At 47.5% G+C, this 16,937-nt stretch overlaps 6 protein-coding genes across 6 annotated transcripts; 1 reads left to right on the top strand and 5 right to left on the bottom strand.

Moving 5' to 3' along the window:
* Positions 1-526: 526 nt before the first annotated feature.
* On the top strand, positions 527-2,188 carry N7496_004661 (sugar porter family MFS transporter; the record flags this gene model as incomplete). The annotated part of the gene is made up of 2 exons (XM_056697590.1): positions 527-737; positions 837-2,188. 2 exons carry the CDS (start codon positions 527-529, stop codon positions 2,186-2,188), a joined length of 1,563 nt encoding a protein of 520 aa, XP_056556115.1.
* Positions 2,189-2,542: 354 nt separating this feature from the next.
* On the bottom strand, positions 2,543-6,390 carry N7496_004662 (ankyrin repeat domain-containing protein; the record flags this gene model as incomplete). Its single annotated transcript, XM_056697591.1, has 3 exons — positions 2,543-3,409; positions 3,461-5,812; positions 6,049-6,390. The coding sequence occupies 3 exons, from the start codon at positions 6,388-6,390 to the stop codon at positions 2,543-2,545; spliced, it is 3,561 nt and encodes a 1,186-aa protein (XP_056556116.1).
* Positions 6,391-7,450: 1,060 nt separating this feature from the next.
* Positions 7,451-8,062, bottom strand: N7496_004663 (uncharacterized protein; the record flags this gene model as incomplete). Its single annotated transcript, XM_056697592.1, has 1 exon — positions 7,451-8,062. One exon carries the CDS (start codon positions 8,060-8,062, stop codon positions 7,451-7,453), a length of 612 nt encoding a protein of 203 aa, XP_056556117.1.
* Positions 8,063-8,220: 158 nt separating this feature from the next.
* Positions 8,221-8,993, bottom strand: N7496_004664 (uncharacterized protein; the record flags this gene model as incomplete). The annotated part of the gene is made up of 2 exons (XM_056697593.1): positions 8,221-8,519; positions 8,753-8,993. 2 exons carry the CDS (start codon positions 8,991-8,993, stop codon positions 8,221-8,223), a joined length of 540 nt encoding a protein of 179 aa, XP_056556118.1.
* Positions 8,994-10,033: 1,040 nt separating this feature from the next.
* N7496_004665 (F-box protein) lies at positions 10,034-11,254 on the bottom strand (the record flags this gene model as incomplete). Its single annotated transcript, XM_056697594.1, has 1 exon — positions 10,034-11,254. The coding sequence occupies one exon, from the start codon at positions 11,252-11,254 to the stop codon at positions 10,034-10,036; it is 1,221 nt and encodes a 406-aa protein (XP_056556119.1).
* A 2,698-nt stretch (positions 11,255-13,952) lies between these two features.
* Positions 13,953-16,585, bottom strand: N7496_004666 (uncharacterized protein; the record flags this gene model as incomplete). Its single annotated transcript, XM_056697595.1, has 15 exons — positions 13,953-14,079; positions 14,181-14,294; positions 14,347-14,401; positions 14,464-14,557; positions 14,630-14,798; positions 14,877-14,931; positions 14,979-15,057; positions 15,115-15,442; positions 15,656-15,699; positions 15,764-15,805; positions 15,869-15,929; positions 16,021-16,058; positions 16,114-16,136; positions 16,197-16,293; positions 16,361-16,585. 15 exons carry the CDS (start codon positions 16,583-16,585, stop codon positions 13,953-13,955), a joined length of 1,551 nt encoding a protein of 516 aa, XP_056556120.1.
* Positions 16,586-16,937: the final 352 nt, after the last annotated feature.

Raw genomic sequence — 16,937 nt, forward strand, 5'->3', positions numbered from 1 at the left:
AATTGTGGGGAAAGACGGTGAATGCTCGAGAGAAATGGCTGGGACGCTTTTCGCTTGCCCGTCTTAGTAACCCAGATGGTCACCAAGCATTGACTACCGTTCATGAAAACGTTAGACCTACTCAAATCTAGAAGATAATTCGTCAATTCAAAGCGAAACTCGGGGCTTTCTGCAAGCCAAGTATCCCAAGTAGCCGCATGGCGTCCTAGTCAAGTATGGTTTATGTGGGGTAAAACGCTGGTCCGCCGAGGGTCAAAGTTTCGCCAATTTTCTGATGATCAACGGGGAGCGGCGACCACCGAAAAGTCCTCGTCGTACTTAGACTTGGCTCGGCGCAAGCGGTGGCCAACCAGTACAATATATCGTCATCAGCCTTTTCTTTATGAAAGAATAACACACTTGCCAATATCAACCTACATTTTTGGATTCAACATTCACTTTGGTTGGAATTTCTAAACAATCCATCTAACAGTTCCCGGCTTTTTTGATTTTTTTTAGCCGGGGGCTCTATAATATTCTCGCCACCATGGGTTTGAAACCATATTTCGGCCTGCAGGGCAATGCACTGCTGCGAGCATGCGTCATGCTGGTAGTATGTCCTACATTTACTTGTTACGGATATAATATGAGTGTTGCTGGTGGTCTCTTGACGCTGTCGGCATTCAACAAGCAATTCCCTCGGATGGACACTATCAACACCACCGGCGCACAGGAGGAGGAGAATTCACAAATACAAGGTGAGTCAATGAGAACGATACCAGGGATCTAAGGTGTCTGGAATGCCATCAATAATCATCTTCGGACTCATCTTTCTAATCCATGCATTGCTATATCAGGCACTGTCATTGCACTATATACGGTCGGCGGTATTTTCGGCGCTCTTTCCTGCGTCTACTTTGGTGATCTCTTTGGCCGACGCAAGGTCATCTTCTTTACCAACCTTATTTCAATCATTGGTGCCATTCTCATGGCTACCTCCTTCAAGTTCGCTCAATTCATCGTTGCCCGTCTAGTACTTGGTCTCGGAACTGGAGGCTATGTTGCAACAGTACCTGTCTGGCAATCAGAACTTTCACCTGCCCACAAGCGAGGATCAAATGTCGTGACTGACGGTATCTTCGTTGGTATTGGTGTCACTCTCGCGCTCTGGATTGACTTGGGATTCTACTTTGTGCAAGGTAGCTCCGTCTCATGGCGATTCCCTCTCGCTTTCCAGGTGGTTCTCTCCGCGATCGCCATGATTTTCATTTATAAGCTGCCCGAATCACCTCGCTGGTTGATCAAAACCGGGCGAATTGAGGAGGCCCGTGTGGTTCTAGGAGCGTTACTCGAGGACGAACCCGAGTCTAGTACCGTCACCGAAAGCATCGAGACTATCGAAGCCTCTCTCGCCTACTGCGGATCCGGTAAATGGACCGATATGTTCACCAACGGGAAGCAACGACTCTTCCACCGTACCTATCTCGCTGCCACTGGCCAAATGTTCCAACAAATGTGCGGTGTGAACCTCATTACCTACTACGCTACTACGATTTTCGAACAATATCTCGGCATGGACCCCGTCCGGGCTCGAGTTCTCGCTGCCGCTATGGGTCTGATGCAGCCTATGGGTGGCTTCCTTGCCTTTTTCACAATCGATCGTCTCGGTCGCCGACCTCTTATGCTTTGGAGTGCAGGAGCCATGTCTATCTGCATGGCCGGTCTTGCAGGAACAACATCCGCCACGGGTAACACCGGCGCCCTTGTCGTTGCTGTTATCTTCCTCTATGCTTTCCAGTTCATCTTCACCGTCGGCTACTCGGGTCTGACGTTCCTCTATGCCGCCGAGATGGCACCGCTCCAAATTCGAGCTGCCGTCAGCGCAGTGTCGACCAGTACTGTTTGGGCTTTCAACTTCCTGCTTGCTCAGGTTACCCCTGTCGGCTTTTCGACTATCGGAAACCGCTATTATATCATTTTCGCTGTGCTCAATGCCGCGATCGTCCCATCTGTCTACTTCTTCTTCCCTGAGACAAAGGGCCGTTCCTTGGAAGAGATTGATGAGATCTTCGCCCAGTCGAACAGTATCTTTGACCCACCGCGTATCGCCCGTGCCATGCAAAGGGTGCACGTTGGTGAAGTCCACTCTGAGAGTGGTGAGCAAAGTAGGTCGAATGATGATGTCCTCAAGGAGGATGTCAAGTCATGAACGAGGATTACGACATCATGATTTTTATTGGCCTTGTATTGGCCGAATATGACATTGGCTCTGCTGGATTCAGAACTCCCCCTCATGTTTGGATCTCCCAATTCTGCTAGAGCTTCTCCTCGAGCACGGGTCACTCGGGGATTATTGAAAAATAGACTATACCCTAGCTATCACATTTTGTGCATCAAAGGAATTATCACATTCTTCTTCGCTCAAATCAACTTTCAGTCGTAGCTATCTGGCCATCTAAATCTGGCTTATGGGCGGTGGCAACTTGTCACTCTTTGAATAATTAGATTATCCCAATTGGAGGTTCTTGTAATTTGATTCATTCGTGTACAAATACATTCAACTTCAACCCGTCCTCTTCTGAGGGCCCAGTCTTTCGTATGCCCTCATGGCACTTTTGCTTGTCGACACAGCCTGAATTGCTCGCCGATTGCCCAATTTCTCCGCCAGATCTTGAGGAGTAAGCCCATTCTGATCTTTCCACCGCAGGGCATAATCGAATTTCTCAGTGTCAAGCAAGAGTTGAATTCCAGCCCCATATACCACCGCTGAGTGCAGCGCTGTCCGGCCTTCGTTATCGGTATAGGTAGCATCGAAGTCGGATATTGTCAGGAGTAGATCCAAGGTCTCTGGTTTCGGTCTACATGCAATGATTCTCTGGAGCAGACTCTGACCATCGTAATTCGTCCAATCCAAACTAAGATCTTGCCTCATTGGGCGAATTTCCTCTGAATCGAAAAGTAGTCTGATTATCTGGGTCGATAGTCGCAGGGCACTGTACTCGAGCGGCATCCGGCCGTCGGAGTCGGTCACATTAGGGTCCACCTTTCCAGAGGCAAGTAGGATCCTGGCAACAGTGTGTTGGTTATGCCTAAACGCAAGATGAAGAGGTGTAACGCCATTTCTGTTCTGGTGATTAGGGTCAAGGTCTTCGTGTTCAAGAATGCGGCGGACCAGGTTGACAAGGCCGTTAGCCGCTGCCGTATGCAAAGCTATGCTTCCGCTCGAATTTTCGATTCTGAAATCCACTCCAAGCTCTAGGAGTTCACAGGCAAGTTTTTCGGATCCATGATAGACTGCTCGGTGTAATGGCGTGTCTCCGTTGTGATCTCGGTCATCCACGTCAACCCTCCGAGACTTCAAAATAATGGCGATCATCGTATCATCTTTCTGGTTTATAGCATTGTGAAGAGGGGTGTTGGGGTCGATATCCTTGATTCAATGTCAGCAGTGTCATGTATGAGTGGATGAAGAGTTGCTCACTACCACATTGCCAAATGACGCCGTCTGGAGGATAGGATACATGTAACTACTATGTTCCCAGTCGTCTAGATTAACATTCACTCGATTCGATTTGAGCATCACTTGTACTACCTTCCTGTTCTGGACTTCAAAGGCTCTTTGGAGGGCTGTCAACTTATTCGGATCGTGTATGTTAGGATTAGTCTTATATCGCCGAAGAAGCATTTCCACAATCCCTGCAGTCCCAGAGTGCAATACGGCACTGTGTAAGGGAGTTTGGCCCGTCTGAGAATTAGGCTCATTGGTGGAAACCTGCTCGCATTCAATCAGCGCTTCACAGACCGATTCGGGCGCAAAATGAATCGCAGTGATCAATGGTGTCCAGCCTTTGTCGTCCTTGACGTTCTTGTCCACGGTAGGATAACTAAGTAGCTGCTTGACGGCAATCTCATTCCCAAACATTGCTGCCACGTGCAATGGTGTCCGGCCATTTTCGTCGAGTATGTTCAAATCTATACCAGTATACTGACATGAGACCTTCAAGGTTTCTTCGTGGTTATATTCAGCAGCCCAAAACAGCAAATTTGGCCCAGCAACACCAACTTCAAGATTCAATTTTTTGCGATGGAGCAATCGGAGCAGCAAGTCCTTGAGCAGTGGACCTTTTGCGGTATGGCTGACGTGGAAGAGACATTGCTCCATCGCGTAGGAGAGGAACCGGAAATGATGCCCGGTCTCCTTTTGAGGTAAAAGGTTCATTTCTCCCAGAACTTTACCCATGTCAAAACCGGGCTTCTTCCTGGTCCTGAGAAGTTTCACTGCGATGTCCTTAGCCGTGCCTGAGAACCCAAGACTCGACTGAATTATCGTAGATGGTGCCAATCCAACTCTCAAGTTGAGCGGTTCGGGACGCTTAACGAGTTGCTTTTCAAAGACACCATAGTTCAGGTATGTGATAATCACATCTGCCATGTGCCTGTGCGCCATATCGACAGTCAATGTCCAGTCTGTCCGAGTACCAGGATCGATCAAAAACTGCTTGACACTGCTGTGTACGAATCTCACGGTCATCCCTTCTTCATCTACCATCAGAAGGCTTCCACAGCAGGCCAGAGTATCGAGAATACTATTGGGAAGCCGTGAGGAGTTCCAAGTCGTGTCCCCAGGGGTTACACTTAACGCTTCGCGCAATTCATCGAGGGTCAACGGATGGTGAGCCACTGCAACAAATTCGAAAATGGTCTTCCGGTACTTGAAGCTTGGGCGGCGCATATCATCTGCCTCATTGAGAACACGAGAGAACGTGGTGGACAGGTCAGGAGGCAGGTCTGCCAATGCTAAGCGGATTGCCTCATCGGTGTCCATAAAGCATAAGCTGTCAATCTGGAGAGCGACCCAAAGGAACATCCCTTGTGAGCCTTCCAGTAATTTGTCTTCGATTTCAAGAATAATAGCCGGGTCTCCTACAGTCAAGCTTCCGGACTCGATGCGAGCTTCGAGTTCTTCTGCGATGAATGTCTCGATATCGGCCGCGTTGTTGGGAACGGATGCAACAACAACCGATGCCAACTTGTTCCACCCCCAGTTGATAGAGAGAGGGTATCTCGGTGTCTGGCGAAGGGTCACACAAATCGATACCGAGAAACTGTCCTGCAAATATCGCATGTCTTCGATCAGGTTCCTCCGGTCTTCAGACGTACATTCATCGAGACCATCAATGACCAGGAAAGCTTTGAAGTCAGAAGGGAGGCTTAAATTCAACATGCGACGCATCGTCTCCCACTCATCGAGGTTTGCCAGATCCCAATCTTCCAACTTTTGGGCCGAAACTGGCCCTTGCTCCAAGAGTTGTCGGGTTAATGAGCCAAGTACAACCCGTCGTAGTAGGCTTTCAGGCAGATCATGGCGGGAAAAGAAGAATATAACGGGAATGGTCTTGGGAGATTGTAGATTGAGGTAATCCACCATGTTTGCCATTAAGACAGACTTGCCTGATCCGAGAGGACCAGTTAATATGAGGGTGCCTGAGGTATCAAGGTCTTTCCATCTCATGAATTCCGGACACTGGCAAAACAAGGTCGTATGTCCTGACTTTCGGGCTTGCTTCCATGGTGTGATATGATCATAAGTAGAGCAAAACTTAAGAGCACGGAGGTATTCTCTCATTCGACGTTGATAAGAGTTTGACTTTCGCGATTTCGTTGACAATATCCTCGTGTGTACATCAGCCTGTTCCTCGATTCTTTGAGCCATGAGATAGTTGACCTCGCCCTTGATTTCTTCGGCCCATGTCTCCAACTGCGACTGATATTCCGGTAGCTCTGGGTCATTCAGTGTTGATCCCAATTTTCCAAAGGCAGACTTCTTTGTAAACTTCAATATGTGGTGACACAGGTGGACAGCCACGATGAAATATTCACACAACGAGGACCGCAAAGTATTTGATCGAGGATATAAGAGAGCGAGTTTTTCATAGCGCGGTGCAGATCGACCAATAGTCATAAAAACGTGTGAAAGCTTTTCAAAATAGTTCGAAAATCCCAAAAGCATCTTGCAGCGCCCTTTCAGCTACGTCCGGTAAGAAAATCAATCACAAAAGGACAACTCACTAGCAGCGACATCCGCACCAGAGTCCAAACACCACATGCGATCAAATTCTGTGAGCCTCCCACCAGTATATCTCCAAGACCCGCAAATTGTTGAACGGATTGCAGAAAGCTTGTTGTCCGAGTGCCCAGACATCGACGGTGTTTTCTCGAAAGCTGCTGATCAATCTCTGCGGTAAGATACATAACATCGTTCGTAGAAGGAGGGGCTCTGCACGCGCGCGCCGTATGATTATCGAATTCCGCCTTTTGATCAATAGACAAGTCGGCTTGAAACTCCGCAATCGCCTGAGAGAGTCGTATTTGTGGTTTAAGGCGCGACGCAGACGCCAACGCCTTTGACATGGTGATGCGATGAAATACTCGGCTCGAACCAGGCTTGCGCTGGTAGCTGGAGCTGGAGGAAACTCGAACTGGGACATTGACAAGGACGGCGCTTAACCCGGGTGGTGATTCGTGAGGCTGAGGTGCTGAGTGGGTGGAGATCTGCGCCACAAAAGGAATCTGTAAGTACTGGCCTATGAGCAGAGCTCGCGACGACTCACTAGAGCAGGCCAATCAGCTGGCGCCATGAATACATGTAATTAGCGATACGATTCAGGATCAGTATCCTCCAAATCTCCCAGGCTACGTAGATCCTATTTACTCGCATCGCAAAGTCAGCTCGCACGCTAAATCGATCTTCTTAGTATACTTCCTTCACCATTATTTGCATTGTTCTCCCTCCATGACTACATAGCAACTTATTCCTCTATTAAACTTTTAGCAATTCGGGGTGTCTTTTTTAGCAATTCTCTAATTTTAAGCTACTTTCGTCGATCAGGACCCAAGGGATCGCTCGAGAGATAACTCTAAGGCCATCTAGGAGCGCCCTGTAGAAATATCTGCCCGAGAACTGGTTTTTGCATCGTATCCAACTACACTTTTCTAGATCTAAATTTCTACATCAAGAGAAAACCAAATCGATCAAATTGAATTCAAGCTAGCTACATTAAGGTACATTTGCGGAATAGCATCCATGCCCTTAGGGAACGCCATCACCCTCCTCCCCAGAGACTGAACAAGGCAACTTTGAGGAAATAGATTGGGGGAAAACGGCATCTTAGAAAGAAAACAATTTGGGAAAAGCAACATGATGGAAACAATGTGGGGAAAGCAATGTGGTAGAAACAATGTGGGAACTTGGAAGGGAAAAAATCGAAACAGCTTTGGGGGGAAAAACATCACCTTGGAACGAAAACAATTTAGGAAAAGCAACATGGTAGAAACAATATGGGACTTGGAACGAAAACAATTGAAACAACTTGGAGAAACTGGTAACGCTTCGACTGCGGCGGTTTGCTGTCTCGAGGGAAAGCCCACTGTAGATAGAACTGTCTTTTCCAGAATTCCGTAGAGGGTGCTTCTACCAACCATTTTTGTGACTAGTCTGCGTATCGGTTTGCACTGAATCTGGATCGATGGTCCATTCGGGGTTGAGGGTGGAATTATTAGAGGCTGGTCCTCTCTGGACTGTTCTTGCATCAGTTCCCTTCTGGCAGTGAGGAGTTGATGAGGCATAGCCTGGGCTCTCTTTCTCTTTGTCTATTCTCACTTTCAAGTCATCAAAACGAGAGTCGTGAGCGGGCAATGAGGAGATAACTGATGTAGACGCATCATTCTGTACGTCCTCATCAGCTGAGTTGCTTGTCAGGGGTGGCAGTCCCTCGAGTTGTCTCCGGGTTGCAACGCCCCAATCCCGAAGACGTTGTTGATGCTCTAAGCACCAGAGTAAGACAGGCCGTGTCGCACGGGCATCCTCCAGCGCGCTGTGGCCGTCTTGGCCTGCTTGGATCTTCTCTCCAATGAACGTCTGGGTTAAGTCTTTAAGGGCCCATGTACGGGTCGGCTTCCGGTCAGGAAACACGGCATTGCTAGTAGTCAAGATTGCAGTTTCGATGATTTTGTGGTGGTAAATACCCAAAACTTTGAAGTCGTTCGACAACGCATGCCCAATCAAGAAGGTCTCGGGCCCCATATTGTGCCAGAGGCACTTGCGGGCATTGTGCCACCTTGAACAATCTTTCCATTTCGCTGAGCGTCATTGAGGGTTCTGGGAGTGATTCCACTTGTCCGGGTTTGCCAGTTTGAGACTCGCTGGGTCGGTTGCACGCGACAGTCTATTATGATATGTCTCTATGGCGCTGAGGTAGCCAACCTCAGTGGGTCTCCACAGACCACCATTTCACATTCAAGGACAATTCCTAATCTTACGCCAGGACTGGGCATGATAGGGATTCCCGCACTCGAGTTGTCCGGGAGCTGAGAAGAAGATGGAGTAGGTGTGGCCTCAAATTCCTGACGTCGAACGCCTGGTCGGATTTTGTACTGAGAGCCATCGGCTCTCAGGTCTAGGGCAGCATGGCCCCTATCGGACTGCAGCTTGCAGCCCGCACCACGGAGGGTATTCTCGTCATGGCAGAATGCCATGAGGGCTGTATGGAGGGATGATAGTGTTTGTGTCCCGAGCGTATCTGTTTACAGCTGTCAGTCAATACTAGCTCATGAATTAGGACGATACCCACGACATGGGAGCTTTGTCTGCTAGGATCAAAGGGTTGTGAATCCGAGTGATGTCTTATGACTGAAGTCGAAGCCATGGGTACCGCAGATGTTTCTAAGAAATGACTCCGTGTATTGTATAGGATGTCAAATTGACTGTACTTACCAGGGAGCTGACTTTCTGTTTGGCTTCCGTTGGCGGTCTCTTCCTTTTCCTTGGTCTTGCTGGTCGACTCGGAGCCATCGTCGATGTATTCCGGCCAGTCTGATCCAACCTTCGAATCACGCACCCCATCAGCAGCGGCAGGGCTACGCTGGAGGGAAATATCATCTTCCCACCCCGTTAGGGTGGGCAACGGCGTCTGAACACCATGGCCCTCGGTGGGTTTTGCCGGGCTGCTCTGCATATCTAGGATCGAAGAGATGTTAGAGCTTTTTAACCGCGAGCTTGATGGACTGGAATCATCTACCTTTGGCGTTGGATGACTGTATGTTGGCACCGGAAACGACCTTGGCTGGCTGGTCGCGACGAGATGATGCGGATGCCATGATAGAATCTTCGGGCATGTGCTGTAGCGGTTTCGGTCTTCTAATTAAATTAGTGACCTTGATACCGGGATTCCATTCGGTTCAGACTGTACCTTTGCGCGGATTTTTGAAGAAATTCTTGCATGGGAAGAGAAGTATCTGCAACTTTCTGGGGGTGGATGGAACTTTGGGGTGGAGCAGGAGATACGGCTAAGCTTGATCTATCCCTTTTCGGCCATGATAATTACTCTGATAGAGGGCAGAAAGCTTATCTAATGTTACCTACAATGTTTGCCGCCCTTCTTCTGTCCTCATCCTTACTAGCTAGACTAGAGGGGGGAAATCTGGCCGGGCATCGAGGTCAGATGGCCCCCGTAGAAAGACGAAAACGGGTGATAATTGACCGAAAACTCGGAGTCAGTATCAAATATTACTAGTAAGTAGGAGCTATGTTTTGGAAATGTATTAGGGAGCAACCCTTGGCAGCTTTGAAATGGATATTCGCTCTAGACGTGCAGGGAGCAGCCGAGTATGATCATGGATGGCGAATTAGGCAGTTGACATGTTCACAGCTTTGAAGAAAATAGCTTCAGTATACAAGGAGTTACATATTACCACTCTTACCTTACATGCATTCAATATTTTTGAACTAAACTCCCATTTTGGTATGTAGATCAGATAGATAGGTTAGATTGGTAGACACATAATTGATATCAGTATGGCCATGAACATAAACTTTCCGTGAGCTAGATGTCTTCGAATATTCAATGGGAAATTGGCGTTTTCTTCACAGCTTCATGCCCGGCCTCGTAGATCTTGTACACGATCATCATTCTCAACAGAGATTCGCTCTTTCCTTTCTTGACAGACAGTGCATCTGGAAAGGGCTCACATCTCTGACCCCCGGCAGACGAAAAGCCTACGACCCATCCTTCGGCAGACACCACTGATGATCTCTCTCAACAAAGTACCGACGCATCAGAATTCCAGCTCCAGCACAGCCCCGAACGTGAGTCATCAAATCTTCCCACGTGTAGGTCATTTGACAACGACCCGCGATGATACGTTTCACCCTGGCATCAGACAATTTGGGGTTGATGCCCGAATACTTGAGCAGGGTATCCGAAACTTTATTCCTCTCACTGAGCCATAGACATCCACGGCACATGTAGCGGCGGTCAACTTCGGTCTTTCCCTTCGGGATCCAGGGGAAGGGAGCGCTCATAATGCTGACGATTTGTGGAGGCATCACGAGAGTGGGACTGTCGAGTTGGGTAGGGTCGTCAGGGGTTTTGATCTGCATGTTTCGGAGAACCCAATAGGCAGCAAGCAGCCCGTCTTTATCAATGTCTGGATCGTCGCGATGACGGTCGTCGTCATAGACGGAGGCGTAGCGACACATGGTCTTCCGGTTACCCCAAATATCCATCGCGGCGATAAAGGCGCCCTTGGCGGAGACGAAATCCCCCCGACCAGCCGGCAGAGGGTCGAGGATACTCCACACGTTCCAACAGAGTTCCTTCATTGTCAAAATGGGTAATTTTCGAATCTGTCTCTCGTTCATGCAAAAGATAGCCATGGCGTCTTTGACAGATATACACCAGTAAGCCGGGTTGCCCGCGCTGCAGTTGACGCAAACGCGTTCTCCGAGAGGCAAAAAGAGCCTCGTGCCATGGCGGCCACAGCATCGGCAGTATGGGTACCTCAACTCTTTGCCAAGATCGTTAATGTTGTTGCAAGTCTCAATCCCGTACTCACTGTACAGCTTTAGTATGGGCATGGCGAACTGCAACAGGGGTTTGTAGGACGGGTGGTTCTGGACCAGGTATCGGGACATGCGAGAAGTCTGACTAAAGACCACTGCGGATTTAATATCGAGCTGATCCATGACTTGGAATATGATCTCGAGAGGCAGCGCTGACAAGGTCCCTGGGCCTGAGATCAGGGTATCAGGCGCGGGGGTGACGTGCAAGCGTTCGGGGAGCTCGAGGATAGCTTTGAGGGCTGAGGCATCATCATCACCGTCCAAGGCAACGGTGTGACAAAGCGCCTCTTGACTATGCCAGTTGGAAGGATTGGTGGCCCAGGCCCACTCCTTGGAGCAGATCAGTGCTTGTTCGTATTCAGCACTCTGCGCCATTTTGAAGAGCAGAGCTCGGGTGGTAAAGGATGTGGTCAAAGCGCAGGGAGGTGATCGAGAAGTTGAGAAGTGGAGAAGTTCGAGTGAAGGGGAGTTGTTGTGGACGAGAGAAAAGGAGAAGAAAATGAGGGACAGAAACTACGTTTGTGTCAACAATCAATCCTGTGGACGCGTTGACGTGTTGAACACAAACACGACAACTTGAATAGCGTCATGGAACTTTCCACTACACACTAGTCACAACTACCAACAATATCGGCGGGCCCTGAGATAGAATGACAAATATCAAGCCAGGACAAAATAGCAAAAGAACCAATCAGGTGTAGTATGGATATGAGTTAAAATGAATGCAGCTAATCTAATTATATTGAACATAGCCATTATATTTATGTCTCAGAATAGTATCTTGTGAATGTGGTTTATAGAATAGAAATAGCGATCCTTTCACCTATCTGAAGCACCTGTGGCCAAGTGGTACGGCGTTTCTCTCCTATTTTCCTCTTTCAGACCAGCTCTTAAAGCACATTCTGGAAAAGAAAAGATCCTGGGTTCGATCCCCAGCAGGTGTGTCATAAATAATTTTTGTTACAATGATATCAATGTTTTCTAGCTATGCCTTTCCTACTAAAGTGAACTGTTATATTATTTTTTATAATCTGATATCTTCTCTAGTAGTCCCCAAAATAAAAATATTTCTTAAAATAACTCTATTAAATAGCGCCTTAGAGTTTTAATTCCGGCGGGCGGTTAGCCTTACTCCCTTAACTCTACTAACGTAATTCCCGCCCGAGTGAAACACCCGGTCGAGTGAAACACCTAACCCTACTAAAGAATTTCAAAATCGATTATCTCAACCAACACCCATTAATTCCACTAGATATGGCGATTTTTACATACATTAATCCTGTGACCAATCTCCCTACACCCACTACACCTAGGTGGTGCCCTCTTTGCTGGCATAATTGGCTGACTAGGCAATTCAACCTCTGCATGCGAATCTACCACATCATCTTCCTCTGGCTGGTTTAGCTACTCAGCTAGCTGTATAGCCTCTTTAATGGTTAGACCTTCTGCGCAGGGTATCCTCCTAGTTGACCGATTGCGCTTTTTGATTATCTTCTGTCGGAATTTAGGCGGTGACCATAAAGTCGTAGTAATGCACACAAGAAGATAGTGTGTACATAGGTAGGTAAATACTCAATATAGTGTCTGAATACACGGTTATGAGTCTATCGGTCGTGCGCACTTCTTAGAAAGAGAAGAAGTACCACGATTATGGAAGAGTACCACCGATCTAGAAGAGAGATCAAAAGGGATGATAAACTTGATTCAATATAACTAGAAAACAGGGCAGTATTTATCTTAGGAAACATAGTAAAAGATCACATGAAACAATAAGAAATTGGAGTGTTGAATAGTCTCCTGCCTAGGTAGGCAATTCAATGCGAGATCGTTGAAGATCAATCTTGATAGATCTTATAGAGAAGATCTATAAGCGATGAGGGGTAGTGGGTCTTCGTCACATGACCCCACAACATTCATATATTGACAAGAATCTACTAGATCAGCGATCGCATAGCCCTCCTAGCCTAACTAAAACCGTGGTAGATCAGATTATTAAGGGTAGCTATCTATCCTTATACGGCGCTATATTACTCGCAGAGGATAATACGAATTTACGTATAGCGAATGAGAAGATGATCAAAAAGCGTAATCGGTCAACTAGGAGGATACCCTGCGCAGAGGGTCTAACCATTAAAGAGGCTAGCTATACAGCTAGCTGAGTAGCTAAACCAGCCAGAGGAAGATGATGTGGTAGATTCGCATGCAGAGGTTGAATTGCCTAGTCAGCCAATTATGCCAGCAAAGAGGGCACCACCTAGGTGTAGTGGGTGTAGGGAGATTGGTCACAGGATTAATGTATGTAAAAATCGCCATATCTAGTGGAATTAATGGGTGTTGGTTGAGATAATCGATTTTAGAATGTTATAATGGGGTTAGGTGGCCAGGACGGCCGGGAATTACGTTAACTAACTAGTTAGTTAGGACGGGAGGAAAATTTCTGGCACATACTGAATGAATGTGTCAAAAGTGGGAGGTTTATATGGAAAAATCGGTCGTGCATAGAAGATACCCTATTTATAGACTATAGACTATATTACCTTAACATAAATTGGAAAAGGGGTTATTATTAATAATAAGATTTTTAATTTTATAATTTTGTAAAAGGCTCCTGAGGAATAGGAAATTAAAGAGTCTTTTAGGTCAGGTTAGGTAGTAGACTTGTAAAACCCTCTTTTTATAAGGAGCTAACTCTAAAGTAACTAGCCCTGAGCTAAGCTAACTCCAATCGTTTGTTATTTAAATGTACAGTACGTGATATTCGGCCATGAATTTATCCAAAATACTACCTAGCCTAGCTACTAAGCGAAGAGATTTAATACACTCATTTTTCATACTAGTAAGGGCTAATAGTATCCTACCCTCATTATTAGCCGATTTAAACGAGGGTTGAGCTTGAATTAGTAGCATACTAGAAAGGTGAATTGGGTACCCAGGTTCCGCAGGCTTCAGGCACCAACATGGGAATAGTCTCATAACAGGTTGGTATATCATAACATGTAGTATGTACGAGCCTCCTGCCTAGAATTTCTTAAATATGAGTGATCCCTCCCCCAGTCGAGATCCATTAAGGCTCTTAGTCGACGCCCCCCTTTTTCAATAAAACAGCGTGCAATTGTTCCTCGGCAGACGTGATAGTCTTGGACCATCTCCACACCGGGATTTTGCGTTCGTAGAGCTCGTCTATCTCAGCCGCAGACCGACTACAAAATCAGTTAGTCTCCAGGCGTCTCATTCCTATGTTTCCTTGCTTGCAGGGGATAGGTTGTTGGGAGAGGGGGAAGTAGGATATTTATCGACTTACCCCTTGGTTTCGGGGATGTAAAGCCACATAAGGATACAGACAGGCACTGAGAAAGCACCAAACACGAACCCGGACTTGAGATTCAAGGCCAGGAGCATGGGTGGGGCGGCATAGCTATGGGTGTTAGATGGAGGTTCTCGCTGAGAAATAAGATGTGGTAACATACCCAGTTGCGATACCTAGCACTGATCCGACGCAGAATGAGACAGGGCCGGTCTTGACTGTTCAATTGCCCGTGTTAAGACATAGAATTGATTGAGAGACACAAGGACCGTGAACTTACCTCGGAGGATGGCAGAAGGAATCTCAGCCGCCATCAGGTAGTATGCCATGGAGTTGAAGGTGAATGCAAAAGACCATATGCAGCAAATGACCAACTAAGATATGTGTCAGAAAGAGATATTACCTTATACCGAAGCGTGAGGCTTAGGGTTGGAACAGGGACATACTAAGGTGTGGCTGGCGGCGGCGTTGCCAGTCGTCGCTCCTGTCCACCATAGACCACCAACGACGAAGAGAATGACGACAACGATAGTCTCGAAAATATTCATGAGAAGTCGACGACCAATAAAATCAGTGCTTAATGCCCATATAAGGACGGCGAGGAGGTTGCAACAGCTTGGAAGAAGCATGATGATTAGCAATCCATGGTGTTAAAAAAAGAGCTGTGTTACTCTTATTGGATGTAAAACTTACGAAATAATCACTGTGCCGAGGAAGGGGTCGCTCAGGCCGGCCAGCGAAAAGAAGTCTGCATTGTTAGCAAGTCTAGCTTCAAACGAAGTATAGGTAACATACATGTGGAATACGTATTGATGATTGTAATACCACCGAGCTGGCCCATAACGGCGAGCAGAGTAATGGTAAGGGTACGTTTCTATCAACAAATTAGCCTCGACCCTGTCAATTTTGCATTAAAATAAATTGGACTTACCAAGTTGACGCCCTGGATGAGATGAATATACTTGGGTTCTGCTGCTAACGCCTCCCTCTCGTGCTCGATGGTTTTGGCGATAATGTTATACTCTTCATCAAAATCATAGCCCTCAACATTACCATAGAGCCACCTCAAAGACTTCATCGCCTTCTCCTTATCTCCGCGGCGGACATAAAACCAGGGCGACTCTGGAACGAAGATAAAGAAGAAAATCATTAGTCCAATTGGGGCCCAGATGATTCGCACGGCTGTAATATAGTTGTCGGGGTGAGACTCGTTAAGCTGCTGCATCATAACAGCGCTGATGATGCTGCCTGCATTGCTCCTATTTTTCCCAAGGAAAAAAAATATATTAGCACAAGAACAGGATATGATAGCACGGAGTGCAAGGGAAGATACCAGACAGCCTGAAAACTAATCATGCCTCCTCTGATTGTATTTGGGCAAATCTCCATGATGTAGACCTGGCATACGACCCTTCAAGATTGGTTAACACCAAAGTCGCTGTGTAGTGTTGGCTAGTAGGGAAAACACATACTGAAGGACACCGACACCTGCGCCATTGCACAATTTTCCTAGGGCCTGTGATAAAGATATTAACCGCAGTCTAAACAAACCCCAGTATATCATTATTATTTGAGCTCACCCATATAGCTGGTGTTTTCGCCGCATTGAGAAAAGCACACCCCTGATCAAATTAGCTCTGTTTTCGGCTTGGCCCTAGTGCTTCACCCCCTGGAGCATCACTCACAACAACCAGCCAGAGCCAAGCAAGATAGAAGCATGGTTTGCGACCAAACCTTTCGGCGAACCTACACAGGTCAGAAGCTGCGGCTGGATACCTCATAGTCGTCCCGATCCTTCCAAGCCGTACCGGGATTATGTACGCCATGCTTGACTTACCAGGAGATGTAGGTCAATGTAACCAGTTGCCCGACATTCTGAGTCGTTAATAAGCACCCAGGTCAATTATTGGGAGGCGGAAGATCGACGTACGAGGAGAGAGCTCCAGGTGGACACTGATCATCGTGGTGAGCATGGGAAGGATCTCCGGTCATATCCCCAGGTGCCTAGCTTACCCCAAGTAGCATCCAGTGCGGCAACGCCCGAGGCATTCTTGTTCCCAAACTGCTTGATAAATCCGGCATTGGCAACAATACTGTTTCCTGCTTTGAGCTTTGTTTTTCAAACAATATATCAGCGTCTGATGTTGAAGACCGATCTTGGTTATCGGCGGACTCACTTCGAAACCCTCGCAGACGTAGCCGGTATAGACAGCGAGCGAGACCAGAGCGACGCGTCGAAAGACCCAGACAGTCCGGCCAAGGGACATTTCATCGAACCGCGACTTGACGAGATTCTCCGTCAGGGGCTCACCTTGACCTCTATCGCCATCGGGGGAGGTCGATTCGATCAGTGTCGCCACAGGCTTCTCCCCTGCTTCATTGTTGATCTCAGGCTCCGTCATTATCGGCTTGTCAAATGCTTGCTGTCTGGAATTGAATGGAAAAAAGTTATCGTGGTGTGGCAACTTCTCTCTGGGCCGAGGAAGGGTTTATATACATGAGTTGAACGAAGTCTCACGAAGCGCCTCGCCTCCTCAGTGTTGCTCCACGATGCCCTGAAAGCGAAACATGGAGAAAACCTGGGGGCGGGCGAATATAGCACGCTATGATCAGGTGGGGAAAGTGAGAGCCGGGAGGGTACGAAGTCGCCTAAATCTGGCCCAGATATTCCAGGATATTCCGCGGACTGGAACGAACAGTGCACCAATAGAATACCCTGTAGCACGCGTTCCACGGCATGTGGCGTCCGTCCCT

Source organism: Penicillium cataractarum, assembly GCF_028827025.1.
Source record: "Penicillium cataractarum strain IBT 29864 chromosome Unknown utg000004l, whole genome shotgun sequence".
NCBI lineage: Eukaryota > Fungi > Ascomycota > Eurotiomycetes > Eurotiales > Aspergillaceae > Penicillium > Penicillium cataractarum.